This window comes from Marmota flaviventris, chromosome 4 (genome assembly GCF_047511675.1).
Source record: "Marmota flaviventris isolate mMarFla1 chromosome 4, mMarFla1.hap1, whole genome shotgun sequence".
Lineage (NCBI taxonomy): Eukaryota > Metazoa > Chordata > Mammalia > Rodentia > Sciuridae > Marmota > Marmota flaviventris.
In genome coordinates this window covers 13,736,764-13,762,501 of record NC_092501.1, presented here as the reverse complement: position 1 = coordinate 13,762,501, position 25,738 = coordinate 13,736,764, and the positions used below count along the sequence as shown (strand labels likewise).

Below are 25,738 nucleotides of genomic sequence, written 5' to 3'. Positions count from 1 at the left end.
AGGACAGGGTTGTTTCTGTAAGTGTGTTTGTACCATCCATTGCAGCATCAATTCCCAGACACTGTGACAAGAGAACTTCTTATGTGGGTACAGGGAAGGCATCTCTCTTCCAGAAACTTTTATGGTTTCCTAAAGGTAAGATGAAGCAGTTCAGATAGTCCTTCTTGCAACTGCTCCTTTAGTACCTTCAGCTCAAAAATATTTATGCCCAGGAGGCTTGTTCTGGGGTACCATTCTGGTTTTTCCTAGTCCCCCATTTGAGGCTTCATTTTCAGAAGGTTTCCCATAGTAAGAGTCAACTTGGCAGCTCTTCAGAGATTTGGATGAGAGGTTCTTGTATCAGAGATCAGCAAAGGGGAAGAAAAACATAGTTTGGAATAAGCAGAAAAGACCAAATTTGAGTACATTATCCCATATCTAACTGAATCAGTCTCTTAGTCCCAAAAAACAGACCAGTTCGATTAAATATGAAAGACTTGTGTTTCATTTTTAGAAGGAGGGATTGAAGGTAGGATCTCGTTAGCATTAGGTCTCTATGTGGTACAAGCATACAGGTCATGAATAAGAGGCATTTCTATAAAAAACAGAACAAAAATAAAGGGTAATGATTAGAGTAGTCTATCAACTAGTTTCTGAGCTTGGAGGAAAGCCAGATGAGGATGTTTTTAGATATTGAGCTCAAAATGTCTTCAGTATAACAAGGCAGATAGTAGCAATATGACAATTTTTTTTTGTTTTGTTTAAAGTTTGAATGTCAACCAGTTTCTTCTTCAGGAAGACAAACAAAAAAAACATTTTTGTTTTGTTTTGTTTTGATCTTAGTGATTCCAAGTCAGAAAGGCAGGAGAAAATTGGAAATGTTAGTTTGGAGATTTATAGCCAGAAACTGGAGGAAACTAAAACAATTAGGATTTAGTCCAATTTGCAGGTAAATAATAAAATCTCAAAAAACAAAACAGAACAATGAGCTAGAATCTAATAACATATGTACTATAGGGTTTTATTTTCTCTATATAATCATATTTACCATGTTTACCAAAGATAATTACAATGATTTGTTTGCAAAATAAGTTTAGTCTCCTTGAACTTGGCCTGATTATTTACCTAAGTGCAACAAGAATAGTGATTGACTCTGTTAAGTTTGCTCTGTTGACACTTAAAATCTGATAAAGAATCTCAGATCAGGCACTTAAAAGTCTCTTGAGGCTACAAAGTCAATCCAAGGACTCAACCACATACTGTGACAGATGGATTCTTTTCTTCTCAAGTTCCCCCAAATAGCTAGAGGTGCCTGGGCTGGCTAGGAAAAGGTGGTTTTTACTCATCACTCAGCTAGAAACACTGTAAAGGAACCACGTGTGTAAGGAACCAGTGCAGTATTTCCAGGGTTTGTTTTTTTTTTTTTTTACTAGCTCCATAAAGTCAACCTCAGTCACTTAAAGCTGTCTGGTCATATTAGAAAATATGACATTCCAGTCAAAGCCTTTGTAATGTAACTAGAGTTTCCAAGTGTGTCCCATTACAGTGAAGAGATTCTTAGTGGACTTGTGCCAAGAACCATGTTGCCATAAGAATAAAAAAATACATGAATAGCTTCTGAATCATGGAGAGATCAGGTAGGGAGCAAAAGCAAATGTTTCAATTGTTCATATAAGTATATCTTACCAAAGTATTGTAAGCTTTAGATAACTTAAAATATTTTTTCTCTTTTTGAGGTTTTATTCTCTTTTATCAATTTTTAAAACAAAATATAAAAAGAATCAGTAATGTTTTAAACAAAAAAACTCATTGAAAAATCATAATCCTTCGTAAGTTTAGTCCCACATGACTAATTATTGTTCTGCTTAGTGTTGAATTAGCCTACTGGTTTCATGAACCTATTAATTTCTTCATTAGAGTTCTTGGAATTTTTACCCATCCTAATGGTTCTTTAAGCTGTGTTCTTTTGTCAAGAGTAATTATCAGAATCTTTCATGAATTTTTTTGAAGAAAAGATGTTTGAGATTGTAGCTGATTGCAAATGCCTTTAGAGAAGAATCATTCTAAAAAGTAACTGTCTGTGGACAGTCAAATACTTAGAATGATCCATGGTTTAAAAATCTATTGACAATTCATAGTAATAATTCACATGTAAATCTGGTTATTTCCAAGTGTTGTGATATGTGACATTTTAACTTAATAACAAAACTGTGATTGATAACATTACACCAAAACATATCAAATTTCTAGGCATTTCATACAGCTTCTGGGGCACATATAAATAATATATCTAAATATATTTAAAAAAATTTTTTAGTTGTAGATGGACATGATACCTTTATTTTATTTATTTATTTTTATGTGGTACTGAGGATTGAACCTAGTGCCTCATAGGTGCTAGGAAATAGCTCTACCACAGAGTCACAACCCCAGCCCCATATATATATATATATATATATATATATATATATAAAATATATATATATATATACACACACATATATATATATATATATATATATATATATATATATATATATAATATATATGTGTGTGTGTGTGTATGTGTGTGTGTGTGTCCATATATATTTAACTCAAAGAAGGGTAAACATCATTTCTTATATGCAATGTTTCTCAGGTAATTTAATGCCAAATAACCCTAGTTGGCTTACTTACTATCTCTCTTTGGATATTACAGGGGACTCTGGAACATCCCAAAGTTAGTTTCAGGTCAAAAAGACTTAATTTAGAATTTTATTTGGAGAAGTTTGCAAAAACTTTCAAAAGTCTGATAATACTTGAAAAAAAAAAAAACAGGATCACAAGTCATTATGAAACAATAGCCGTTCATTTAACCAAAATGATAACAAAATACTTTGAAGGCAAATACAAGAAGGTACATTGTTATAGAAAAAAAAAAACTTTACCTCTTTTCAATTGTCTTAAGTAATCAAAGCTCTACTAATGAAAATACAAAGCACAGGAAATTATTTGACAAAATATAGAATCTCTCTCTTCTTCCTCCCTCAGATGAGTTTAAGAATTTTTTTTTTTTACTATTATCTCATATTACTACCACAAGAAAGTTTTGGTTAAATTCTTAGTTTTGTATTGATGCATTTTTGATATTAAAGCTTGTTTCAAAAATCTTTAGGACAAATTCACTCAAGTTTAGTCAGTCTGGCCATACAAGATTCTCTCTCTCTCCATCTTTTCTCAATTTTTTATATTCATTCAGTTCTACCTATAATATTCCTATAAGGAAAACACATCTTCTTTTACATGTAAGTTTTGCATACAGATGTTTCCTTTTTGTAGTTTTTATTAGTAGATAGAATTTTAATTCCTAGCAGTTGTGAAACAACTGCTGTAGACTGAACTATTTTATAATTTCTAGATATTGTGCTTCTTCCAAGTGCAATTTTTAAGCTTATTAACAGAACCAATATCTTTAACTTCTTTGTAATAATAAGCCAAAAGTAGATAAAATTAAATCACATATTCAGTAACTAATGTTTTAATATTTCATCTTTGTCAAAAATAATCTAAATATTTAATGAACATCCATATTTAATTTAACTAACAAAACTCTAAGGGTATGGTCACTGAATATATTGTTTAAAAGATCATTTTTAAACTTTTATCCTATTGATATTTAATTTAATTTTATTCAACAATTGGCTCCGGAAATTAAGTGAGGCATTAGATAAAGTGAGTTATACCCTCAAGCTATTTTTCATCAACCACTTTTGTCACAAGGACATATCAGGCGAGTATCACAAAATTGAGGAACCCTAAAATTAAATACATGGGTACTTTGCTAACACCTCAGAAGACACTCTGTTTTCAAGCAATATTAAACTAGCTTTATTTATCCAAGATTACTAAGTCAATGAGCTTGAAAAAATATTTGGGTAAATTCCTATATCTGGCAGTTTTAGCTATATTTAATTTATGAGCATTCATTTATCTGTAAACCAATTTGAATATAATTTCTTTGGAGGATTTCATATCATGTAAACAACCATAAACATACACATAAACATAAACCTACATATAGGCATCATAACTTTCATTTAACATTTTTAGCCATGAGACAGGTGTAATAATATAAACCTCACTGTTTTGTGAAAAGGAATGTTGGATCCAAACCATGTTTTTAATTTTTTCTTTCCTTTTTGTTAATTTTTTTTTTCTTTTTGAAAATGGGACAAGTTAAGCTTACCTGTTGATGTGGCTAAAGACTTTTACTAATATTAACGAAAATACAAGATCTTTCATTTACCTGTTATTCAAATAGTCAAAATTCAGGCCAACAGGAGAAGAAGCAAGTAGAGGAGGCAGAACATAGAGTTAGCAGCAACTGGAGAAGAGGAGTTTCAGTCCCCTGAAACGTTTCCATGAGAGAAGCAGGATTTAATAAAGAAAATTACAGCCAGAATATCAACTTTCAATTGACTTCTGACTATGGAGCTCTTTTGAAAATATCCTTTTTCTTCTCTATATTTGCCTATTAGAAGTCCAAGGGAACTACTATTTAAATTTTGCCCTCTTTTAATGCAGGACAGCCCCATTTCCAATGTCCTGACTTTTCACAATATCAGCAAGCATCCTGAGATGAACAGATGAGGTTTGAGCAATGGTAAAACTAGAATCACTTTTTCTAGAGATACATTCCTACTTTTGTGAAGACTTATTAATTTACAAGTTAAGGTCAATTGTTTTTAATTCCTCAAAAATTTGTGTTACAGTCTGAGTGACATCAAGGGACTGTTTATACACCTAATTGCATTATCTTCAGTCTGTTCCCTTCTATCCATAGCAAATTTCCAACTAAGGTAGAAAGCAAAAGATTTCTTGTTCCAAATTTAGAGTTGTTTATCTTTAAAATGTTTTAGTAAGACAGCGTCTTTCTTTCTGAGTATATTTTGGCTCAGGAGAGAAAGTTTAAACTTTTAAAAAAATTTCTATCACACTCTGAATATAAATCAAAATCTTGAATCAATGGTATACTTCACAAGTGACTCAAGGTGAAAACTAATAAGTACTTTTGGCTATAATTAACATCTCTAGAAGAAGAACAAAAAGATGCAGTCCTTCTATACAGGGATTCCCAAAAGACAAGCAAAAGGACTAGAAAATCTAAACACAATTAGTATACTTAGCTGCAAATGGGATGCAACTCACATTTCTTTCTGGCCATATTCCAAACTAAGGCTGTCTTACTCATGTTTCCCCTATATACAGAAAGGCAAATCACAGTAAGAAAAACAGGCTTTCCATAGGAGGAAAGTAATCATTAACAAATCAATAGCCATACCAATATAAATTTAAAGCAATCAATTTCTTACAAAAATTTTTCTCCTGAGCTAAAAGAATTCATGGAGGAAAGGAATTTATGGTGGATTTAAAATTCTTTAACTTTGCTTTAAATTGATTTCTCCTCTTTAATCTTGCTAAGGGAATCCCCAAGGCTGTCCATTGTACTTCTTTGTTTCCATTTTTAATTTGATTTTCCTACAGGTGCACATATTTCTTTTTAAATATAGCCAGTTTATTCAAAAAGCAACTAAAATCAATAAGATTCTTATTCTACGTCCTACCTCCCTCCACAAAAATAACCTCTATAAAATAGTTTGTTCTCACATGTGTTCTTCTGCCAATCTGAATTTTTAAAGCAAGGAACAAATAAAAATTCAGTATCCTTTCTTGGTCAGGCACTGCCTACAGATGTCAGGGAGAGCTGACTCAGTAAGAATTCTTATCTTTTTCTGATACCTTTTGCTAAACCCCCAGGATCCCATCTACAGACTCTGGAATGAGTGAAGAGACCCAGAACCTTCTGGCTGGCTCACCAGAAATTATAGAAGTTGTCGATCACCTCTACCCATCTTAGCTATCATTTGGAATTTTTGAATTTTGTCTAGGCCTAGGAGCATAATCAGCAAAAGAATGGTTAACAGGAGAAAAGAATACAATATTACAATGTTTGTTAACTTTTACCTATCCTTGGTGAGACAAGAGAGTGAAGACTGAAAGAAATGGGCAAAACAGAAACTCTTTATACTTTAGACACACAGAAAAAGATGAATTTTGAGAAAAAAATGACACACAAGAGAGTATGAGCTAGGGATAGTAAGTTCCAGGGAATCATTAAGAGGTAGGTAAAGCAGCACCAAACTAGTAGAGATTATGGTTTATTTTCATAAGTTTATTTACACACTTCTATTGTAGCACCAATTCTCACTCACTGGTGACAAGGGTCATCTTGTGTTGGTACAGGAAAAGCATCTTTCTATAGGGACTTTTATGGCTTGCTACAGGTAAGACAAGACAGTTCTTATAGTCCTTTCTGCAACTGTTGATTCTCAGATGCCTTTAGCTGAAAAATATTTATGTCAAAGAGACATATTTTGGGATGACATAGTCTGGTTTCCTCCACTTTCCAACAGTCTCAGTTTGGATATTCCCTTTCCAATGTCCACGTTATTGGCCATAGTCTGGGTTCCCATGCTGCTGGGGAGGCTGGAAGGAGGATCAATGGAGCAATTGCACGAATCACAGGTTGGTCATAAAAGCAAAAGCTTCTGAATGAGATTATATGTAGTCTATTGGGATCTAAAAGGAAATACAGGATGGAAATCTGGTGCAGCTTACTTTTTACCTTGTCATACTTTCTGAATTGGCCCACATGATCATAAATTAGGCCTTGCAATTTGTTATCAAATCTTGGTTTATAGTACCCTCTTTAAAATGTAAATATATTTCATATGCCTAAAATGAGTATTGAGAACATCTATAAACCTTATTCACCTGTGTTTACCTAAGACAAGTCTCTTGAATTATATAGATACAATAAAATATTAAACAATATGGAAATAAGAGTCACAGAATTCAAATGTATAAAATTAATTGTATTCCATTTCAATAGCAATGGTTAATAAGCCCAAATCTCATCAGCTACAGAGCTGGGGGAACTGGGACACAGGGTCAAGCTGTCCTGAGCTGCCAGTTCTGGTGCTGCTAACATATTTCAAATACTATTTTGCAAACCCCAGACTGGCTGCACTTAGCCAGTGGGTCTCATGTTGGATACCCAAGTCCTAAAACAACCAGGATATGATTATTCTGAAATTCCCCGAGGAAAGGCCACTTTCCTCTTAATCTCCCAACTTCTGTGTTGACCTGCTGATTCTCTTTTTAATACTGTGGATAAGTTGGTTACATTTGGGTTGATGAGGGTGTTTGGAATTTCTGTCTGTTAATTTTCTGAAAAGAGGATCTTCCAGAATAGTCTTTCCCATCATTTGTAAATGCTTACCACAGCCTACTCAGCCAGGCACTGTGCCATGGCAGATTATGGGTCCCATGACCACAAAAATGATCCTTGCCCTATGGGAGAAACAATCTAGTGGCGACTCAGCCTGAACAGCTTTTAGTTCCATGACTCCCAGGTCTGCCTCTTTTATGGTAACTGTGCTAGTGACCAAGATTCTCCCAGGGACTAAGTACCCCTAAGTAGTGGCAATGTCTATAGTTTGGGGAAATTCTCTTTAATGTGAATAGCAAACTAGAAGCAAGATTCCCTTCTAAAAATACTAAGGCAAGAAAGAACTTGTTTATTATACTGTTGGATTATATGCATGTATGAATATGTAACAACAAATTCCATCATTATGTACAACTATAATGCACCAATAAAAATGTAGGGGAAAACAAACAAAATAAAAACAAAGGATTTATTTATCTCTTTCCATGCATGACTCATGGTCTGTAACTAGTGAAGAAAAGTGAATAATACACATGAATAATGTCATAATTATTAACATATTTTATTTGCTTTAGGGTTGGATCCAGCAGAACCTTATTTTCAGGATACACCTGAATTAGTTCGATTGGACCCCAGTGATGCCCAATTTGTAGATGTAATTCACACAGATTCTGCCCCCATGGTTCCCAACATGGGTGAGTGCCACTTGTTCTTCTAGAAGGTTTTAAGTCTACACATTAGAGCATTTTATAGTTTCTATATGGTAAACTAAATATTCCCTAATTTTAAAATTCTTCAGGATTAGGAATGAGCCAAACAGTGGGTCACCTCGATTTCTTTCCAAATGGAGGAAAAGAAATGCCCGGATGTCAGAAGAACATTATCTCTCAGATTGTTGACATAGATGGGATCTGGGAAGGTAAACCATTAAGTGTACAGGGGGGTTTTCATTGGGGGAAAGTTTGCGTTTTTGTCTTGCTTTGAAATTGTACAGATCTCACATTTTATATGACAAAGGGTTTTGAACTGCATCCCCAAGGTACAGGCTCACATTTGGACACATGGGCATGAGGAGACTGAGGGAAAGAAAGTACATTTGCAGTCAAATTTGTAAGGATCTAATTCAGGGAATACATTACTAAGTGGACCAATCTTTTTCTTCTCAAGCTGTTTTTCCATTTCATTTAACAATGGGGCACTAACTATTATAACCTTAAACAGTATTTAATTTCCGAATGCTTCACAAATCATAAATACACTTCATAAATGATTTTGTGTGATGACCTCCATGAGTTTAAATGATTTTGTGTGATGACCTCCATGAGTTCACACTAATTAGAGAAACCTATTCAACAATTATGTTCTACTCAGGACATTTACGTGGAAAAATAAAATCTGTCACTGATGTGTAATCATGTCTGATTTCACAGGAAGTCGTGACTTTGTGGCCTGTAATCACTTAAGAAGCTACAAGTATTATGCTGATAGTATTGTCAACCCCACCGGCTTTGCTGGGTTTTCTTGTGCCTCTTACAGTGATTTCACTGCAGTAAGTACCCACATTTCTATTAAAGAAATTTGTGACTGTCCTTCTCATGACTGGCATGGTTCACCGTACATGACAGCATTCAATGAATGTTTATACTCTAATCCTTTATTCCTTTAGTCATATAAATTTATTTTAATCGCAGTAACCCTGTTGCCTATCACTTCTCTATGTATCTGATAAATGCTCCAGTTTGTTATGAAAGTAATCCTAAACAACTACAGCAACAACAAAAATCTAGGTTATGGACAGATGAGTTGTATTTATAGGAAACTGTTGAACTATACATTCTCCTTATGTGGAAATTTTGCTTAAATGATGACCTTTTAAACTATAGTTATCAGCATGTGACTATTTCTGTGCATCCTCATAATATTCATTATTTCTTTGAGTTTTCAACATGTTTGGGATTCTCTTGATCTCTAACTTGGATTCTCATGTGTGTTCTTGAAAATGACATATCTATTACACATTTTTTTTCATAAACTTGGATTTTCTTCTCACTACAATTTTTTTCCAAATTAGGATTTCTAACATATGCCATTCAATAAAGAAAATTTCAAGTGGCATCCTAATTACCAAGGAGACAAACCTAGCAATTAAGAGAGGACCAAAACCCAGGTTTCACCATTAAATAACTGAATGATTCTACACAAAATATTTCACTTCTTTAAAGCAATTTCTTCATCTATAAATGTAAATAATAATGATAGACTCAACATATTTGGTAGGAGGAGTTAACACTGTGATGTATGTTAATTACTTAACCCAGAGCTAAAAAACATAATAAAATAGGAAATATATGATGAGGAAGGGATCACATGTTTTGTTAATAGTATGTACACAGTTTGACAAGAAACTCCCTGTCTTCTTTCCTTGTTTTAACTTCTTATTTCTGTCCCTCTCAATGCCCAAATATGGATAATAAAGCAAACAAAGAAGCAAACAAAAAACCTTTAGGACTCATTCAGTTAAAACAAAGTCACTTTCAAGAATATCAACAATCCTTTTAGGTGATACTCAGCACTTTCGTAAAAATAAGTTCTCAGTCTTGTAGATCTCTCTGCCTTTGGATCCCCTTCCTAAAATTCTCTCCGAGAGGCAGTTGGGCAGCTAATCCTGGCAGTGGTGGTGCTAGTGGTCAACCTGTGTACCACAGAAGAAATGATGTGGGGGTTCACTGGTGCATGTCTCTTAGCTCCTTTGGATTCTGACCCATGTCCTCGTCTGCCTTATTGATGGGCACACCCATGGCATAGAGATGAAATCCGGGTTAGGCAAAGCCCTCCAAAAAATGTCACCCAAAGAGACACAGATGATCTGTTAAGAAATGGGGTGGGCATTTATTTGGGGTATTAAACTGCAATTTGAGGAACACAAAATCCAGTAGAAACCAAAATATGTCCACTAGGGGTAGGGATTTCAAGGGTCCTTTTAAAGCTGGGGAAAAAGGAAGTCTAAGTGAGTTACATAGGTTGTAAAGAATTATGATTGGGGAATAAATTAACTTCTACAGTTCATTGTACTAATGTGGACTAACTTAGTTCAAACCATAGTTCTAGAAAAAAGAACACAGTTATTTTTCAGTTCCTACAATCCCCAGTTATTCCTTCTCAGCAAATAACTTTCTTTTGTCATGTCAGCAAGTTTATAAAGTGATCACCACAACCCCATGGAGTCTAGGTCATACTTCTGTCACCTTTTTTTTTTCCCACTCAGCTTTGGCCTTCTTCCTTGCAGCTCAGTCTCTCCTTGGCTTTTGCAGGATGCTGGGTCTGAGACCTGCCGTGGGTCATCTGGTCCACTGATTCAGGAATCCACCACCTGCCCTTACAGTGCAGCAGCTTTCCCCTCTGGCATGGCGATTGCTTGTCTTCCCAGTTCTATTCCTCCCTCTTCATCCCTTCTAAAACCATCCCTTGGCCCAGGAAGAGAGGATATTTTCCCATAATATCTGTGTTCTTGAGACTCGGGCCTCATGGTTAGCCTTAATGGCCAACTGGAGTGTTCTCTCTTCAGGTGGGGAGATTCAGAGATGTGAACATGCAGTTCTTGATATGCTAAATAGAAGCTTTTAAAAAATGGAAAATGTTCTATTTTTTGAGAAAAGCCTGACTTTGGGGTCCATTGTTCTCTTAATAGTCCTGTAGGCATCAGACGCTAATATTCTGATATTCTTTCTTTTTTTATGGGGGAGGGGTGGGTACCAGGTATTGAACTCGACCACCCGACCACTGAGCCACATCCCTAGCCCTATTTTGTATTTTATTTTAGAGACAGGGTCTCACTAGCTTAGCGCCTCGTTTTTTCTGAGGCTGGCTTTGAACTCATGATCCTCCTGCTTCAGCCTCCCAAGCTGCTGGGATTACAAGTATGAGCCACCATAACTGGCTCTGATATTCCTTCTTATGCAATTTTTCCAAAATAAATCAAGAGTTGGGATGTAACTTAATGATAAAGGACTTGCCTAGCATTCCTGAAGCTTTGGGTTCTAGCCGAAGGACCACAATCAATTGATCAATCGATAAGCAAGAAAATTCTAAACACCTTGCAGACAGATGGATGCCTTCAGGCAAATAGGACAACTGAGAAAGGCAAAAGAGAAATGAAACTACATGCACATAAATTCTCCCACTTGTCTGGTTATTGTTATTATGTTATCCAACAGTGAAATTGCTGATTTATCCTTGCAGATCTCGAGATGCACTGTTAACCTTCGCTAAGACATAGTTTGGAATTCCTTTTACCATCATAATAGTATTCACTTTAGAATATTTGAATTTGTCACCTATAGGGAAAGATAGTGCACTATTAAAAGAAAAAGCATTCTCATTCATCATTTGTTTCTAATAGAACAAGTGCTTCCCCTGTCCAAGTGGAGGATGTCCACAGATGGGTCACTTTGCTGATAGATTTGCTGGGAAAACAAGTGGAGTGGGCCAGAAATTTTATCTGAACACTGGGGATGCCAGTACTTTTGCACGTAAGTTTCCATTTTATTTACCTTAAATCCTAAGTATATGTATTTTATCATTTCCATTGGTAACGTGTGAAATTCCACACGTTCTACACAGTGTGGGAAAATGCACAGTGCTGTGCTCCAGGTAATGATAGCTCATTTGCATAGCAGAACACAGTGTGGGGCTTCAATGGGACAAGAATGAATTTCTTCACAGTTGATTCGGCTGAATTCAGAAGGCTTCCTATGTTCCAATCACTTTGAATTCAGTCAAAAATTCATTCAGCAGAATTATGAGGTTTTGTACAGACAAAAAAGTAATTCCAGAGAAAAACTGACAGTTTGACAGATTCAAGAGATATTTAGGTAGAACGTCTTGGGGGGATGGGAAGTGGAGGGTGTGGGAATAGTGATACTTGAGGTCAGACTCCTGGGTTTCTTTCTGGTAAAGAGGAAGAAAAATACTTAAATTGAAATGAGTGGAGTTAGGAATATTGTAAAATCAAGACAAATGTTTTCCCATCTCCTATATTAGCACTAAAGAGCAAAACCTTTTAGTTTACTGTTGACTCATACCAAGGCAATCTTTTGGCTGCCTAAATTGGTTCATTTCCAAGGTCAATGAAAAACTGAAATATAGAATTTTAAAAATAGATATAGAGTGTTTAGACAAAAGCATGACAATACTCTAAAATTTGTTGATGGATGAAAATAAAATTAATGAAAATGTTACATTCTGTTATTTTTCCACGATCTTTTAACTTTAAGTTCTTAGAATATTTAAGAGCAAGTTATTATGTTAATAAGTTGAAAGTAAAATATACTACTTGGTTATTTGGCTTAAAAGAATTTAACCTTGTTGGTTTTGGCCACCACTCCCCTGCCCCACTCCTCAATACCTGTCCTCTGAGCACTTACATAAAGGAGTGTGTATAACTATTACATAAAATTACCAATGCCATATATAAATTACTCCAAATTCTGTGGTAGTGGGGTCCTTATTAACCTATTTTAAGTGAGTCTTCTCTATAAGTTGACATTTTGCCAAATTTCTCCCCCATCAAGGTTGGCGGTACCAGATAGCTGTCACACTTTCTGGAAAGAAAGTTACAGGACATGTCTTAGTTTCCTTGTATGGAAGTGGAGGAAACTCTAAGCAGTATGAAGTTTACAAGTGAGTAAAATATCACTTTAAGCTTCTTAAGTGTTGAAATACTGTGCCTGTATGATGTATGCTATTGACAGAAGAGTTTGTTTATTCTTTACTCTGTGGGAGTAGAGTGCTGTCACATATAATAAAAAGAAATATATTCTTTCATATTGGTACCTTAATACATTTCAGAATTATGTTTCTAAACTTTTTTCTCTATTTCCTGAGAAAATCATCAATGTTTGCTTTGATATCAGATATCTGAATTGTCAACAGTAAATAATTATTCTCCCTGCAAAAATGTGAGAATGGTAATATAATGATTTCACCATAATTGTGAGAAGAAGTAACTAAAACATGTTTGTAGTTTTTTAAAAAATTATTTATTTATTTGTTCTAATTAGTTATATATGACAGCAGAATGCATTTCAATTCATAGTACACAAATGGAGAACAATTTTTCATTTCTCTGGTTGTACATGAAGTAGAGTCATACTCTTCATGTCTTCATACATGTACCTAAGGTAATGATGTCTGTCTCATTCCACCATCTTTCCTACCCCTGTGCCCCTTCCCATCCTCTCCCTCCCCTTTGCCCTATCTAAAATTTCTCCATTCCTCCCATGCCCCCCCCACCGCCACCCAATTATGAATCAGCATCCACTTATCAGTGAAAACATTCAGCCTTTGGTTTTTTGGTATTGGCTTACTTCACTTAGCATGATATTCTCCAGCTCCATCCATTTACCTGAAAATGCCATGATTTTATTCTCTTTTAATGCTGAGTAATATTCCATTGTGTATACATACCACAGTTTCTTTATACGTTCATCTATTGAAGGGCATCTGTCATATTAGTATTGTGAATTGTGCTGCTATAAACATTGTTGTGGATGCATCACTATACTATGCTGATTTTAAGTCCTTGGGTATAGGCTGAGGAGTGGGAGATAGCTGGGTCAAATGGTGGTTCTACTCCTAGTTTTCCAAGGAATCTCCATACTGCTTTCCATATTGGCTGCACCAATTTGCAGTCCCACTAGCAATGTAAGAATGTGCCTTTCTCCCCACATCCTCACCAACACTTATTGTTGATTGTATTCTTGTATTCCATTCTGACTGGAGTGAGAGGAAATCTTAAGAGTAGTTTTGATTTGCATTTCTCTAATTACTAGAGATGTTGAACATTTTTTCATGTATTTGTTGATTTATTGTATATCTTATTCTGAGAAATGTCTGTTCAGTTCCTTAGTCCATTTATTGATTGGTTATTTGTTGTTGTTGTTGGGTTTTTTTTTTTTTGGTGTTAAGTTTTTTGAGTTTTTTATATATCCTGGAGATTAGTGCTCTATCTGATGTGCATGTGGTAAAAATTTGCTCCCAAAATGTAGGCTCTCTCTTCACCTCATTGATTATTTCTTTTGCTGAGAAGAAGCTTTGTAGTTTCAATCCATCCCATTTATTGATTCTTGATTTTATTTCTTGCACTTTAGGAGTCTTGTTAAGGAAATTGGGGCCTAACCTGGCATGATGAAGATTAAGGATTACTTTTTCTTCTATTAGGGGCAGGGTCTCTGGTCTAATTCCTACGTCCTTGATCTTCTTTGAGTTGAGTTTTGTGCATGGTGAGAGATAAGGGCTTAATTTCATCCTTCTGCATATAAATTTCCGGTTTTCCCAGTACCATTTGTTGAAAGGCTATCATTTCTCCAACATGTATTTTTGGTGCCTTTGTCAAGTATGAGATAACTGTATTAGGTGTGCAGTTTTAATAATAAAGATAACCTAAAAGTAATACGAGTCAAAACGTACCACTGAGTTAATGTGTGTGTGTAAATTTATTTAATGCATTAGGATGATAAATATTCTATTAATCACCTTGGCTTGCATTGTACACTGGCTCTAGAAATATATATGTATATTTATGTATTTACATGTATGTTTTTTATGTGTATGTTTTGGTGTGTTTCAGTATATTTTTCTTCTTTTCTTAACTTCCCAGGGGCTCCCTCCAACCAGGAAAGACTCATACTAGTGAGTTTGATTCCGATGTGGATGTTGGAGATGTGCAGAAGGTCAAATTTATTTGGTATAACAATGTGATCAACCCAACACTACCCAAAGTAGGAGCATCTAGCATCAGAGTGGAAAGAAACGATGGAAGAGTGTAAGTAATAAAAACCCAAAGGGCTGAGAAGGATTGAGTATTATTGTTCACAGTTCTATCCCCACTAAAATTCTCCTTTAAGTTAAACTTCCTACAGTGGTTCACCTGTACTCCAGCCACACCTGCTTTCTAATATCTTCTGTGTCTTTAGGAGAAAGTACAGTACTTAAGGAAAATCAACTTTGATAGATTTGTAGTCAGAGTTGTTATATGATACAAATTAAGTGTTACAATGAGAATCTGGCTTTCCTATGGTGAAAAAAATCTGTTGGGCAAATGAACCTTTTGCTGTATTTGTCATCAATGTGTGTGTCTCTCCCAAACTTCATGGGTTCAACAAACTGTCATTTAAATTGTTAGGAACTCATTAAACTTATCAGGGAACAGAGGTATGTGCTCCATATCACTGGTCCTCTAGGTGAAGACAGACATCCAGGAGATGAGTCCTTCACCCTGACCATGACTGGACTGTGTGCGAGACAGAGGGTGTTTACCAAGGGAACTACCAGGAAGGGTGAACTGATGATGGTCACAATAGTACCAATTTAAGCTCAAGAGGATGTGAGTGTCAGCCAAACTCTGGTGCTTCTGTCGTCAGGCCGTTTGTCCTCATAAAAACCCAATGAAGGGACTTCTGCTTCTGGTAAAGGTGGAGTAAAGGCCCCACGTTCACCTTCACAGATGAAGCAACCAAGAATTCAGGCAAAAGATATGACAACAGTTGAGACATTGAATTTTAATCAATAAGGGGGAGTGATGCCTGATAGAAAAAAACAAATAAACAACCAAGATGAAACCTTAAAACGGGTTAAAACTGCCCCTGTCTTGAATTTCCAGATGTGAAATAGGCAGGAGAAGTGCAGGCAAAGTCCAGTGGACCCTCTAAGTCAAAAAGACAATGTTAAGAATCAGTGAATCTAAGGCAACCGGACGTTATGGCACAGCCCACCAGACAGTAGAGAACTTGAGAGGGAAAATCCTAGAGTTCTAGAAAATCCCTTGAGTATTCAGCACTGTACTGGTCAGCTCATGTGTATTGGCAAAGTTGCCACGGCCAGGGAAATAGTCTTTTGAAGGATTAGAGAGAACCGAGCCAGTGACCTTCAGGGTTAATAGTGCTTGTTTCCACCCAGCCTGGGAAAAGTCATGGGGTAGAATATATCAGACAGTCTTCTTTCCTATGGAAAATGGTTAATCGAGATTCAGCAGCACTTGACATGATCAAACTGTTTCCAAATAACTGCATCCCAGAACAAAAGATTTACAGAGATACATAATTATCCAGCACTAGCTAGATAAAATTCACACTATATGAAATTAACTCAAATATTCCAGTTAAAGAAGCAGGACAAGATACCTATAATGAGGAAAGTAATCAATGAATTGGCACCAAGCCAACACTGACACAGTTAGAATGTTAGAATCACCAGGCAAAAGTAAAGCAGTTAGTAAACATCTATTCCATTTTATTCAAAAAAATCAAGGGAAACATTGCATATATAGAAAAAGATCCAAATTGAACTTCTAGGGATGACAAATAATATTTCACTGGAAAAATACCCTGAAGATAATTAACAAGAGTTAGACATTGAAGAAGTAAATATTAGTGAAGTTGAAAATATAAGAGAAAGCATCAAAAACCAAACACAGAAAGAAAATATATGCAGAGAACATCAGTGACCTGTGGGAAATTTCAGTGACACTAATGTATTTATCTTTGAAGACCACAAAGGAGAAGGGACAGAAAAAAATACACTTTAAGTAATAAAGGCTCCATAATTATCAAACTTGTAAAAACTATAAACCAATGAATCAAAAAATGAAGGAAACACCACCATTAGCTACTAGGTAGCTCTTTGAGTTATCAAACTGACTGTTGATATATTACTGTGCTTGGGTTCAAGTTCTTCTTATTTTACTTAATACCCCCAAACACAAGAGTATCCATCAAACCACAGGGAGGGGAATTACAATAAAGAGAAAAAAAAATTCTGAACACTTTTTACTTTGCACATGCTAATGTATTTTATTAGAGAAAATTAGCTCCAAACATCTTAAACATTGTTTAGTCTAATGAGAAAAATGGATCATTTCAGTTCAATTGTTGAATTAAAATAAGAACGGCTAGCCAGCGTGAGGACCTTCAGTTTCAGGCAGGGCTGATTTCTTGTGCTGTTGGCTCTGCTCTTGCTTAGGTGCCTTGGTTGATAAGTGCCAGCTGTTCCGTAGCTGCTTGACACGACAAAGGAGCTCTTCCTGTTCTTTGGAATATCCCCTGACAGCTTCTTTCTCTGCTGCTTGCACAACTGCAAAACAAAATCAGAAAGGAGAATTCAGTCCTTCAAGAAAAGTCTTCCCTCCATGTCCACCCTCGGGCACAGGGTGTGCCCCCCACCCAGATGTAGGAGGAGAGCAGTGGCTGACCTCATGCTCAGCACTCCAGCTGGTGCCAGGAAGACCTGATCTATTGTTGTTTTCTCTCCACAGGTTCAAGTTCTGCAGTTCTGACACTGTGAGGGAGGACGTTCTGCTCACCCTCACCCCGTGTTAGGAGGAGGTTGACATGTGTCATTGAACCTTACTGCTAATAAAATCTAGTGGTGAAGCAATACATTCTTTTGTCGTCAATATCCATGATTCCCAGTGAAACTTCTGAATATGGTGATTAAAATCCAAAAATCTGCAGTTTGTGGAAAGAACCACATACGATTATTGAACTTCGCTGCATATTGAGTGACATTTGAACTGGATACACTGCTTATGTGATACTGTCGCCTTATCCATTATTAACATTGCTGATGTTACTTAGATCACTGAAGGCAGATTTCCAGTCCCAAAGTGACTCCTCTTGGTAGGCCCATGTAGAAAGTAACACCTTTGCTTCTTTGTCCATTATCTTTAAGTTCTGTGTCTCCTCCTCATCAGACATGTCAGGACTAATGACACCGAGGAGATGAGGATGGGACACATCTGAGGCTTCCTGACAGGTCTCCCTGTTCCCCGTGGATCTCCCCAGACCCTTCACCTCTCTGCAGTCCATATGATCTTCCTAAAAGGAGACAAATTAATGACATCTGAAGAGAAACACAGGGAGCTGTTATAGTTTGGATATGAGGTGTTCACCCAAAGCTCCTGTGTTAGTGCAGTAATAGTCAGAAGTGAAATTATAAGATGATGATAATTATATTGGTTCATAGCAGTTGGAATGGACTATCTGGGCAGCAACTATAGTCCGGTAGGGTGTGGCTGGAAGAGGAGTGTCACTGAGGACACATCCTGGAAAGGTGTGTTTTCTCTACTGCCCCTCTCCTTCACTCTTTGCTTCCTAGGGGCCATGAGCAGAGCAGCTGTCCTCTGCCCACCCTTCCATCATGAAGTTCACCTTAGGCCCAGAGCAATGGAGTCTGCTGACCATGGACTGAACCTCTGAAACCACGAGCCAAAATGAATGTTTCCTTCTCTAAGTTGTTCTTTTTAGGCATTTTGGTCACAGTCACAGAAACTTAACTAACAAAATAGCCCATTTTATCTTTCCAAAGCACAAATCAAACATCTTCTGGTGATCTGCAGGACAGAATCCACATTCCCTAGGGAGTCTTGCAAGGTCACTCTAAGTCTGCCTTTAACCTCAGATCTCAGATTCATCTCCTAGAACATTCTTTCTGGAACTTCATATTCCAGCCCTGTCCCCCAAGAGGTTCTTGATCTCAGATACTAATGGACACTTGCATACTTTCTCTTCCTAGAATGTTCTTTTTTCTGTTTTTCCATCTGTATCTGTTTAATTCCTATTGGTTTCCTTTTTTCCAGGAGGGGGAATTTGTTTTGCAGTACTTGGGATTGGATTGAGGGGTGCTCTATCACTGAGTTAAGTTGTGCAGCCTGTCCTCAAACTTGTAATCCTCCTGCCTCAGTCTGCCAAGTAGCTAGGATTACAAGACTATGCCATGATGTCCAACTATTGGCTCTTAAAGAGTCATGTTGATTTCATTCATCCAGGAAGGCTTTTCTCACCTCCATTATTTTATTCACATTGCCCAAGATTGAATCAGAGTTACAGTATCCCTCTCTGCACTCCCACTACCCCCAGAGATTCCTCCCTCTAAACTTACCTGTCCATATGGAACTTATAGGTCCATTTTTCTGTAGATACCATCTGTAAACACAAGATATGTGCCTGGTATATGTCTGGAAATATTTAAAAATGAATATTTTAAAAAATTCACTTTACTAACAAAATGAAGCAATAAGTCTATCAAAGTCTAGCACTTAAAATTGGGCAATATCTAAACAAAAATACCCTACAAGAGGAAGGGATATCTATGCTAGGTCTTACAAGATGGGTAGGGAGATGCCAAGAGGACATGGTGGCAAAGGCACTCCAAAGAGAAGAAACAAGATAGACAAAGATCCATGGGTATGAAAATATGAGAAATTGATAATGCCTTTCTTTCCATGTTTCACTAAAATACATTCAGGTTAAGCATGAAGATTTGTTCTTATGTGTCAAGCAGGATGCTCTCTCTCTCATGAACCAAAAGCACCAACCCACACTAGCTTCTACAACGAGGAAATGTATTGGCTCATGCAGCCGGAAAGTCCAGAGGTCAGAATGGATTTGTTGTTGCAGCAGCTCAATGACTCTTTCTCTTTCCATGCTCTTCTGTGTCTGGTGATGCTTTTCTATCAAGGATGGTTCCCCTCCCACTTGAAGGGAGCTGCAGATCTCCTCTTTCACACTCAGTATAAGAGAGAGTGGGCATCTACCTGCCTTCCCATCTTCCTCAACATTCCCTTTCTGAGATCCCCTCTGATTGGCCAGTGGTAAGGAAAGTGCTGGTTGCCTTAACTCAATCAGGGCCCACACCTGGGCATGGGAGGAGGTCAGCATGCCCAGTGTGCATGGATTAGGTGGAGAAGCAATGGATACTTATGTGAGAACAAGAAGTTGTCCTCCTGGTTCTCCTCGTGGTGGAAGAATGGATCTGCTGTTGGCTGAAAGGGGTAATGTTTGGGGAGGAACAGGTTTGGGAGGGAGGTCAGAATGTCAGTTTTAGTCACATTACACTTGAGGTATTCACCAGACTTCCAATTGGCCATGCCTAGTGGGCAGATTTATACACATGCTCAGTGTTAAGAATATAGGATTAGTTAAATAGGTAAACTTTGGCATCTTCAGTGTACAAATAACATCTTTAAAAGCCCCATATTCATCTGCAAAGAGATTGGCACAATGCTCTCCACATGTGAGTACCTAATAAATGTTTACTAGTAGCCATGAGTACCTCATGTAAATATTCTGCAGCATTAATAATAATGATGATCAATAAAATCAATGAATAAAAGTGTTACTTGCAAATTTATTCAAGTGATGAAGCAAAGTTATTTAAAATAATCCAATTTAAAATACATTTACTATGAAGAATTTTCATTTTATGAAAGTTGTTGGAATCAAAACAGATTCACTTTTATTCAGCTATAACCACAAAATAAATAGATGAAGCCAGCAGGCTATAACAGCGGAGTGTCATGAATGCATGCTGATAACTAGAACTGTTCACAAGAGGCTCTGCCACAATCACAACTATGCTACCTCACACGTGAGGACATCTGCCCACCACCTGTCTGCTTTGTCTGGGACATATGCCACTCTTGCTATTGATCCATGCAGCCAATAATTATTGTTTCAAAATATCTTATGGAATCCTCCTCATTTTACCTTTAAGAACTTCCCCCAGGTTCATCCTCCTGGATAACACATAATTTTATAGCTTGTGTCTTCCTCTTTCAAAGCTCTGTTATTCCCAAGTAAATATAATTTTCTCTGAAGCATCTCTCTTTGATTGTAATTTTTGGACAATTTTCATCATAATGAATTTTTTTGAAAGGCATTTTTTTCAAATGAATAATTTTTTGTCTTTTTCCATTTATTTATTTATTTTACATATACATGGCAGATAATATATTTTGAAATATTATACATACATGGAGTATATCTTATTCTAATTAGGATCCCATTCTTATGGTTGAACATGATAGGGAGTTACACGACTGTGTATTCATATCATGAACATCATAGGAAAGTAATGTCTGTCTGATTCATTCTACTGCCTTTCCTGTTTATATCTCCCCTCCCTTCCCTTCATTCTCCTCACTCAGTTTTATTTTCATTTCTTCTTCATGAAATATTTGAGTATGTTTTGTAGTGTGATCTTTCTGGTTGTGAATTCTTTTGTTTATCATGAAAGTTTTTTATTTTGTCAATTCTGAAGCTTAATTTTGATGGGTGTAATATTCTTGATTGGCATCCATTTTCTTTTAGAGCTTGGCATATATTATTCCAAGATTTCCTAGCTTTGAGGGTCTGGGTTGAGAAATCAACTATAATCTGGATTGGTTTCCCGCTGAATGTGACCTGTCATTTTTCTTTGGCAATATCTTGATGGACACTGTCTATTCTGTATGTAAGATATTTTCATAATAATGTGCCTTGTTGTGGGTCTGTTGTAATTTTGTATATCTGGGGTATTGTAAACTTCCTATATCTGATTTTCCATTTCATTCTTAAGGTTTGAGAAATTGTATAATAGTATTTCATTGGGCATTCTTTTGTTTTGTATCTCTTAGCCTTCATCTTTCCTGCTAAATCTTCAATTGTTCTTTTCATGTTACCCCATATTTCTTGGAAATTCTGTTCATAGTCTCTTAAAATCTTTTATTCATGGCCAGCTTTATTTTCAAGATTATATATTTTGTCTTCATTGCCTGAAACTCTGTCTTCCAAGTACTCTTATCTACTGATGATATTTTTCCATTGAATTTTTAATTAGGTTTATTGATTCTTTCATTTCAAGGTTTTATGTTTGATTTTCTTTTCAGAATCTCTATCTCTTTATTGAAATGATCTTACATTTTCTTTATTTTCTCTCTGATTTCACTCCTTACATCATCCTTTACCTCACAGATCAGTTTAACTATGAACATTGTAAACTCCTTCTCAAACATTTCTTTCACTGTAGTGTTGGAGGATACTGTTATTGAAGTATCTTAGTTTTGGGTGGGTGATTTGTTCCCTTGCTTTTTCATGTTGTTTGTGTGGATCTGAGGCAGTAGAGTTTCTACCCTGTGTAAGTATATTGTCCCTTAAGGTTTCCAGAACCTCACCATTTAGGAGGAGACAAAGAATAACAACAACCAATGCAAACAATATACAGCATTAAACCAAATAGTTCCTGCTATGACATCTACAATATTAGTTGTCACAATAAACAGAAATGATGTGATTAGTTATCACCCACAGTCATAATAGTAAGTTTGCAAAAGGGTTTGTAGTTTTGAATGGTGAGCAGGGAGAGAACAGAAGTGATGTAGAGTGTGATGATTATGGAGGAGGGGGAGAAAAAATAGCAGTAAAAAATTAAAGGAAGAGTGAAAGAGAGAATAATAGGGATTGGCCATTAACAGAAGAAAAGAGAAAAAGGGAAACAGATAGGTGAGAGAAAAAATATAGAAAGTAAAAATTCTAAACTTAAAAATAAAAAAAAATTCAAAACAAAACCAAAATATAGTTGGTTCCATGTTCCAAGTTGTACGTTTTCTCTCATATGTGGGAACTAGGGAGGAAAGGGAAAAGGAAGGGTTAGGGGGTGGATCTCATGAAAATTGAAGGGAAGCCAGTAGAGGAAAGAGACCAAAAAGGAGGAGAGAAAGGAGAGGGTAAATAAGTAACAATGAGTCCTGCCATTATAAAGCACCAATAAAAATACGGCAGGGAGAACAATGCCTCCTCACATTTCCCAGCCCTGAAATCTACTCTGAGGATAAAGGCAAATAAAGCCTATAAAGTGCTCATTTGTAAATTACCCTTTTCATTAATTCACAACCATTTTAATGTTGGGTTCTAAAAGTTGGGAGTAGAGCAGTGGCCCAAACAGGTGAAGTCTCTGTCCTCTTGTTAGTACATTCTAAATGGGAAAAACACAACTGCTAATAACTAGGCTGATAAATAAGGAAGATCATGATAACTTGGGTCAATTGATCTGAAGGAAACAAGGTACTGTGGACAGGGGTCTGGGACCAGCCAGTGGCTACAGTGGAAGGGCCTTAGAAATGAAAAGTAAAGACCTCACTGATGAGATGACATGTAAATTAATTGTTGAATGACAGAAAAGAGCCAACCCAGTGAAGGTCTAGAGTTCAGAGTTTTAGGCTGTAAATGCAGAAGCCCCAAGGTGGGAAGGACTTGGTCCTTGGTTGGACATCAGCATGGCCACTTATAAAGAGTGAAAAGAAAAACAGTAGAAAAGATATCCAAGAATCAGATGGACCTCAGACATCTCCTGCCAACTAGGCTCCCACAAGTCTCTTCTGGTGTCCAGCAGGCCATGCCAAAGGAAAACATAAATGCCTTTGACTTCACCACAATCTACAATTCTCTAGCACATTCCCAGACTACAGGAGCTGACTTCCAAAGCTTCAAAACATCACTAGACTGGTCATCCAGATGGCTCAGTCCTGGCTGAGTTTAGGGGAATTCTATATTCTTTTTTTTTTCATGGTTTATATAATTTTTTCAGCATTACAATTTTTATTACACATACAAAGCACAATTTCTCATATCTCTGGTTGTATACAAAGTATATTCACACCAATTTGTGTCTTCATACTTGTACTTTGGATAATAATGTCCATCACATTCCACCATCATTTCTAACCCCATGCCCCTCCTTCCCCTTCCCACCCCTCTGTCCTATCTAGAGTTCATCAATTCCTTCCATGCTCCCCCTCCCTACCCCACTATGAATCAGCCTCCTTATGTCAGAGAAAACATCTGGCATTTGTTTTTTGAGATTGGCTAACTTCACTTAGCATTACCCTCTCTAACTCCATCCATTTACCTGCAAATGCCATGATTTTATTCTCTTTTATTGCTGAGTAATATTCCATTGTGTGTATCTGCCACATTTTTTTATCCATTCATCTATTGAAGGGCATCTAGGTTGGTTCCACAGTTTAGCTATTGTGAATTGTGCTGCTATAAACATTCATGTGGCTGTGTCCCTGTAGCATGCTGTTTTTAAGTCTTTTGGGTATAGACCAAGGAATGGGATAGCTGGGTCAAATGGTGGTTCCATTCCCAATTTTCCAAGAAATCTCCATACTGCTTTCCAGATTGGCTGCACCAATTTGCAGCCCCACCAGCAATGTATGAGTGTGCCTTCTGGGAAGTCCATTTTCTACTGTGACTTATTCTACGTAAGCACCTCCCTTCCTCTACGTGATTGAGGCTCGACAGATCTTGTTGATGACTTGCTCAGCATAACAAGTTGTTCGATATCCAAGAGCTCTTGATTCCACTCTGTGCAGCCTGGATCCAGATCCCACCTCTTCGCCCATTGCCTGTATGACTTTGTAGGCAATTTATTTCTCTCTTTGAGGGGGGGGTCTCCATTTCCACATCTGTAAAGGGAGACCAGTACTCACCTGGTGTGGCTGCTATTGCACTTAAATTAGGTAATGCAACTAAAGGGTGTGGAACTCTGGCTGTATTTGGTGAGCCCCAGAGACTGTGGCTGTGCTGCTCTTCATTACTCTGGGGAAAGTTCTTTTCATTTTCTTAACAGGAGGGCGCTTAGGCCTGCCACCCCCCACCCCCCCCACAGTGTTCAAGTTATTCAGAAGTGCGACATTTGACATTGAGGCATATTTAACTTGGGGGTGAGGAGGGTACCCTCAGTGTTTGCCCTGTGGAGGCTTATCTTTCTTGTGTGTGAACTGGCCGGACTGCACACAGATGTGCAGATCTGTGGGTGAGGCATGATGGCCTCACAGGGGCTGCGACTTTCCTTCAGGTGTTCAGTCTATAGGACCTGGGAAAACGCAACAGATGTGACATTGGACTGCTGGTGTTGGCTTTGGGGGGCTCCTGAACCCAACTATTCAAATTATAATGAGACAGTACCATGATTGATGTTGTTTTTAACCATTATGATTCAGATTGTTTCCTTGCCTAGTGATAGTTGACCGGTAGTAGTGGGGAGACTGTGGGGCCATTGTGAGGGCTGACAAATCTGTCTCCAGAGTATGTGCCCAGGTGTTGCCAGTCTGCCAGAGAGAGAGAAAGAAGGCAGGTGGGGCTGAGGGGGGGGGGTGATTTTCTTAGACACTTTGCTTTGCTTTCAGCTATGTGGGGGCATTTCCTTCCAATCTAATGGAAACCGACCACCCTGGGTTATTAGGGTTTGCTGCTTGTAAACAACTTGGTGATGAAAGTCTATTTCTTAGAAAACAGAAAAACAGGACCTACTGGATGCACAGGTCCTTACAGAGCTGCAGAGGCACAAAGTTGGTGACTTTCCTCCCCCTTTCATCAAGTATTCTTCTATCTTCTCAGACTTGTGGGAAGACTGGCCGCCATTACTAATCTCGTTTTGTGTATTTGAACAGATATAAATATTAAGTACACACGGCATGTGCTATCATCACTCCTGTTTCTTGTCCAAATGATAAGGCTGGAGTATAAAAGACATCCCGGGGAACCCAGGGGAAGGGAGTGCCTGGATTCTCAGACAAGGTAAGCCACTCCTGCATTGGGGTCCCTCATTAGCTGAGAAGTGAAGAGTCTTTGCTCACTGCCCTGAGCCTGAGTGTGGTTGAATTTATTGTAG

General features: G+C 37.1%; 1 protein-coding gene across 2 annotated transcripts in view; it reads left to right on the top strand.

The window, feature by feature from the left end:
* Positions 1 to 17,622, top strand: part of LOC114088615 (pancreatic triacylglycerol lipase-like) — a 28,526-nt gene extending 10,904 nt beyond the window's left edge. For both annotated transcript variants that reach the window (XM_027930312.2, XM_027930313.2), the window contains exons 5-12: positions 6,432 to 6,543; positions 7,825 to 7,944; positions 8,049 to 8,168; positions 8,680 to 8,798; positions 11,649 to 11,778; positions 12,820 to 12,928; positions 14,907 to 15,071; positions 17,559 to 17,622. In XM_027930312.2, coding sequence (XP_027786113.2) covers positions 6,432 to 6,543; positions 7,825 to 7,944; positions 8,049 to 8,168; positions 8,680 to 8,798; positions 11,649 to 11,778; positions 12,820 to 12,928; positions 14,907 to 15,071; positions 17,559 to 17,622 — 939 coding nt within the window. The remainder of the gene's footprint in view (positions 1 to 6,431; positions 6,544 to 7,824; positions 7,945 to 8,048; positions 8,169 to 8,679; positions 8,799 to 11,648; positions 11,779 to 12,819; positions 12,929 to 14,906; positions 15,072 to 17,558) is intronic.
* Positions 17,623 to 25,738: the final 8,116 nt, after the last annotated feature.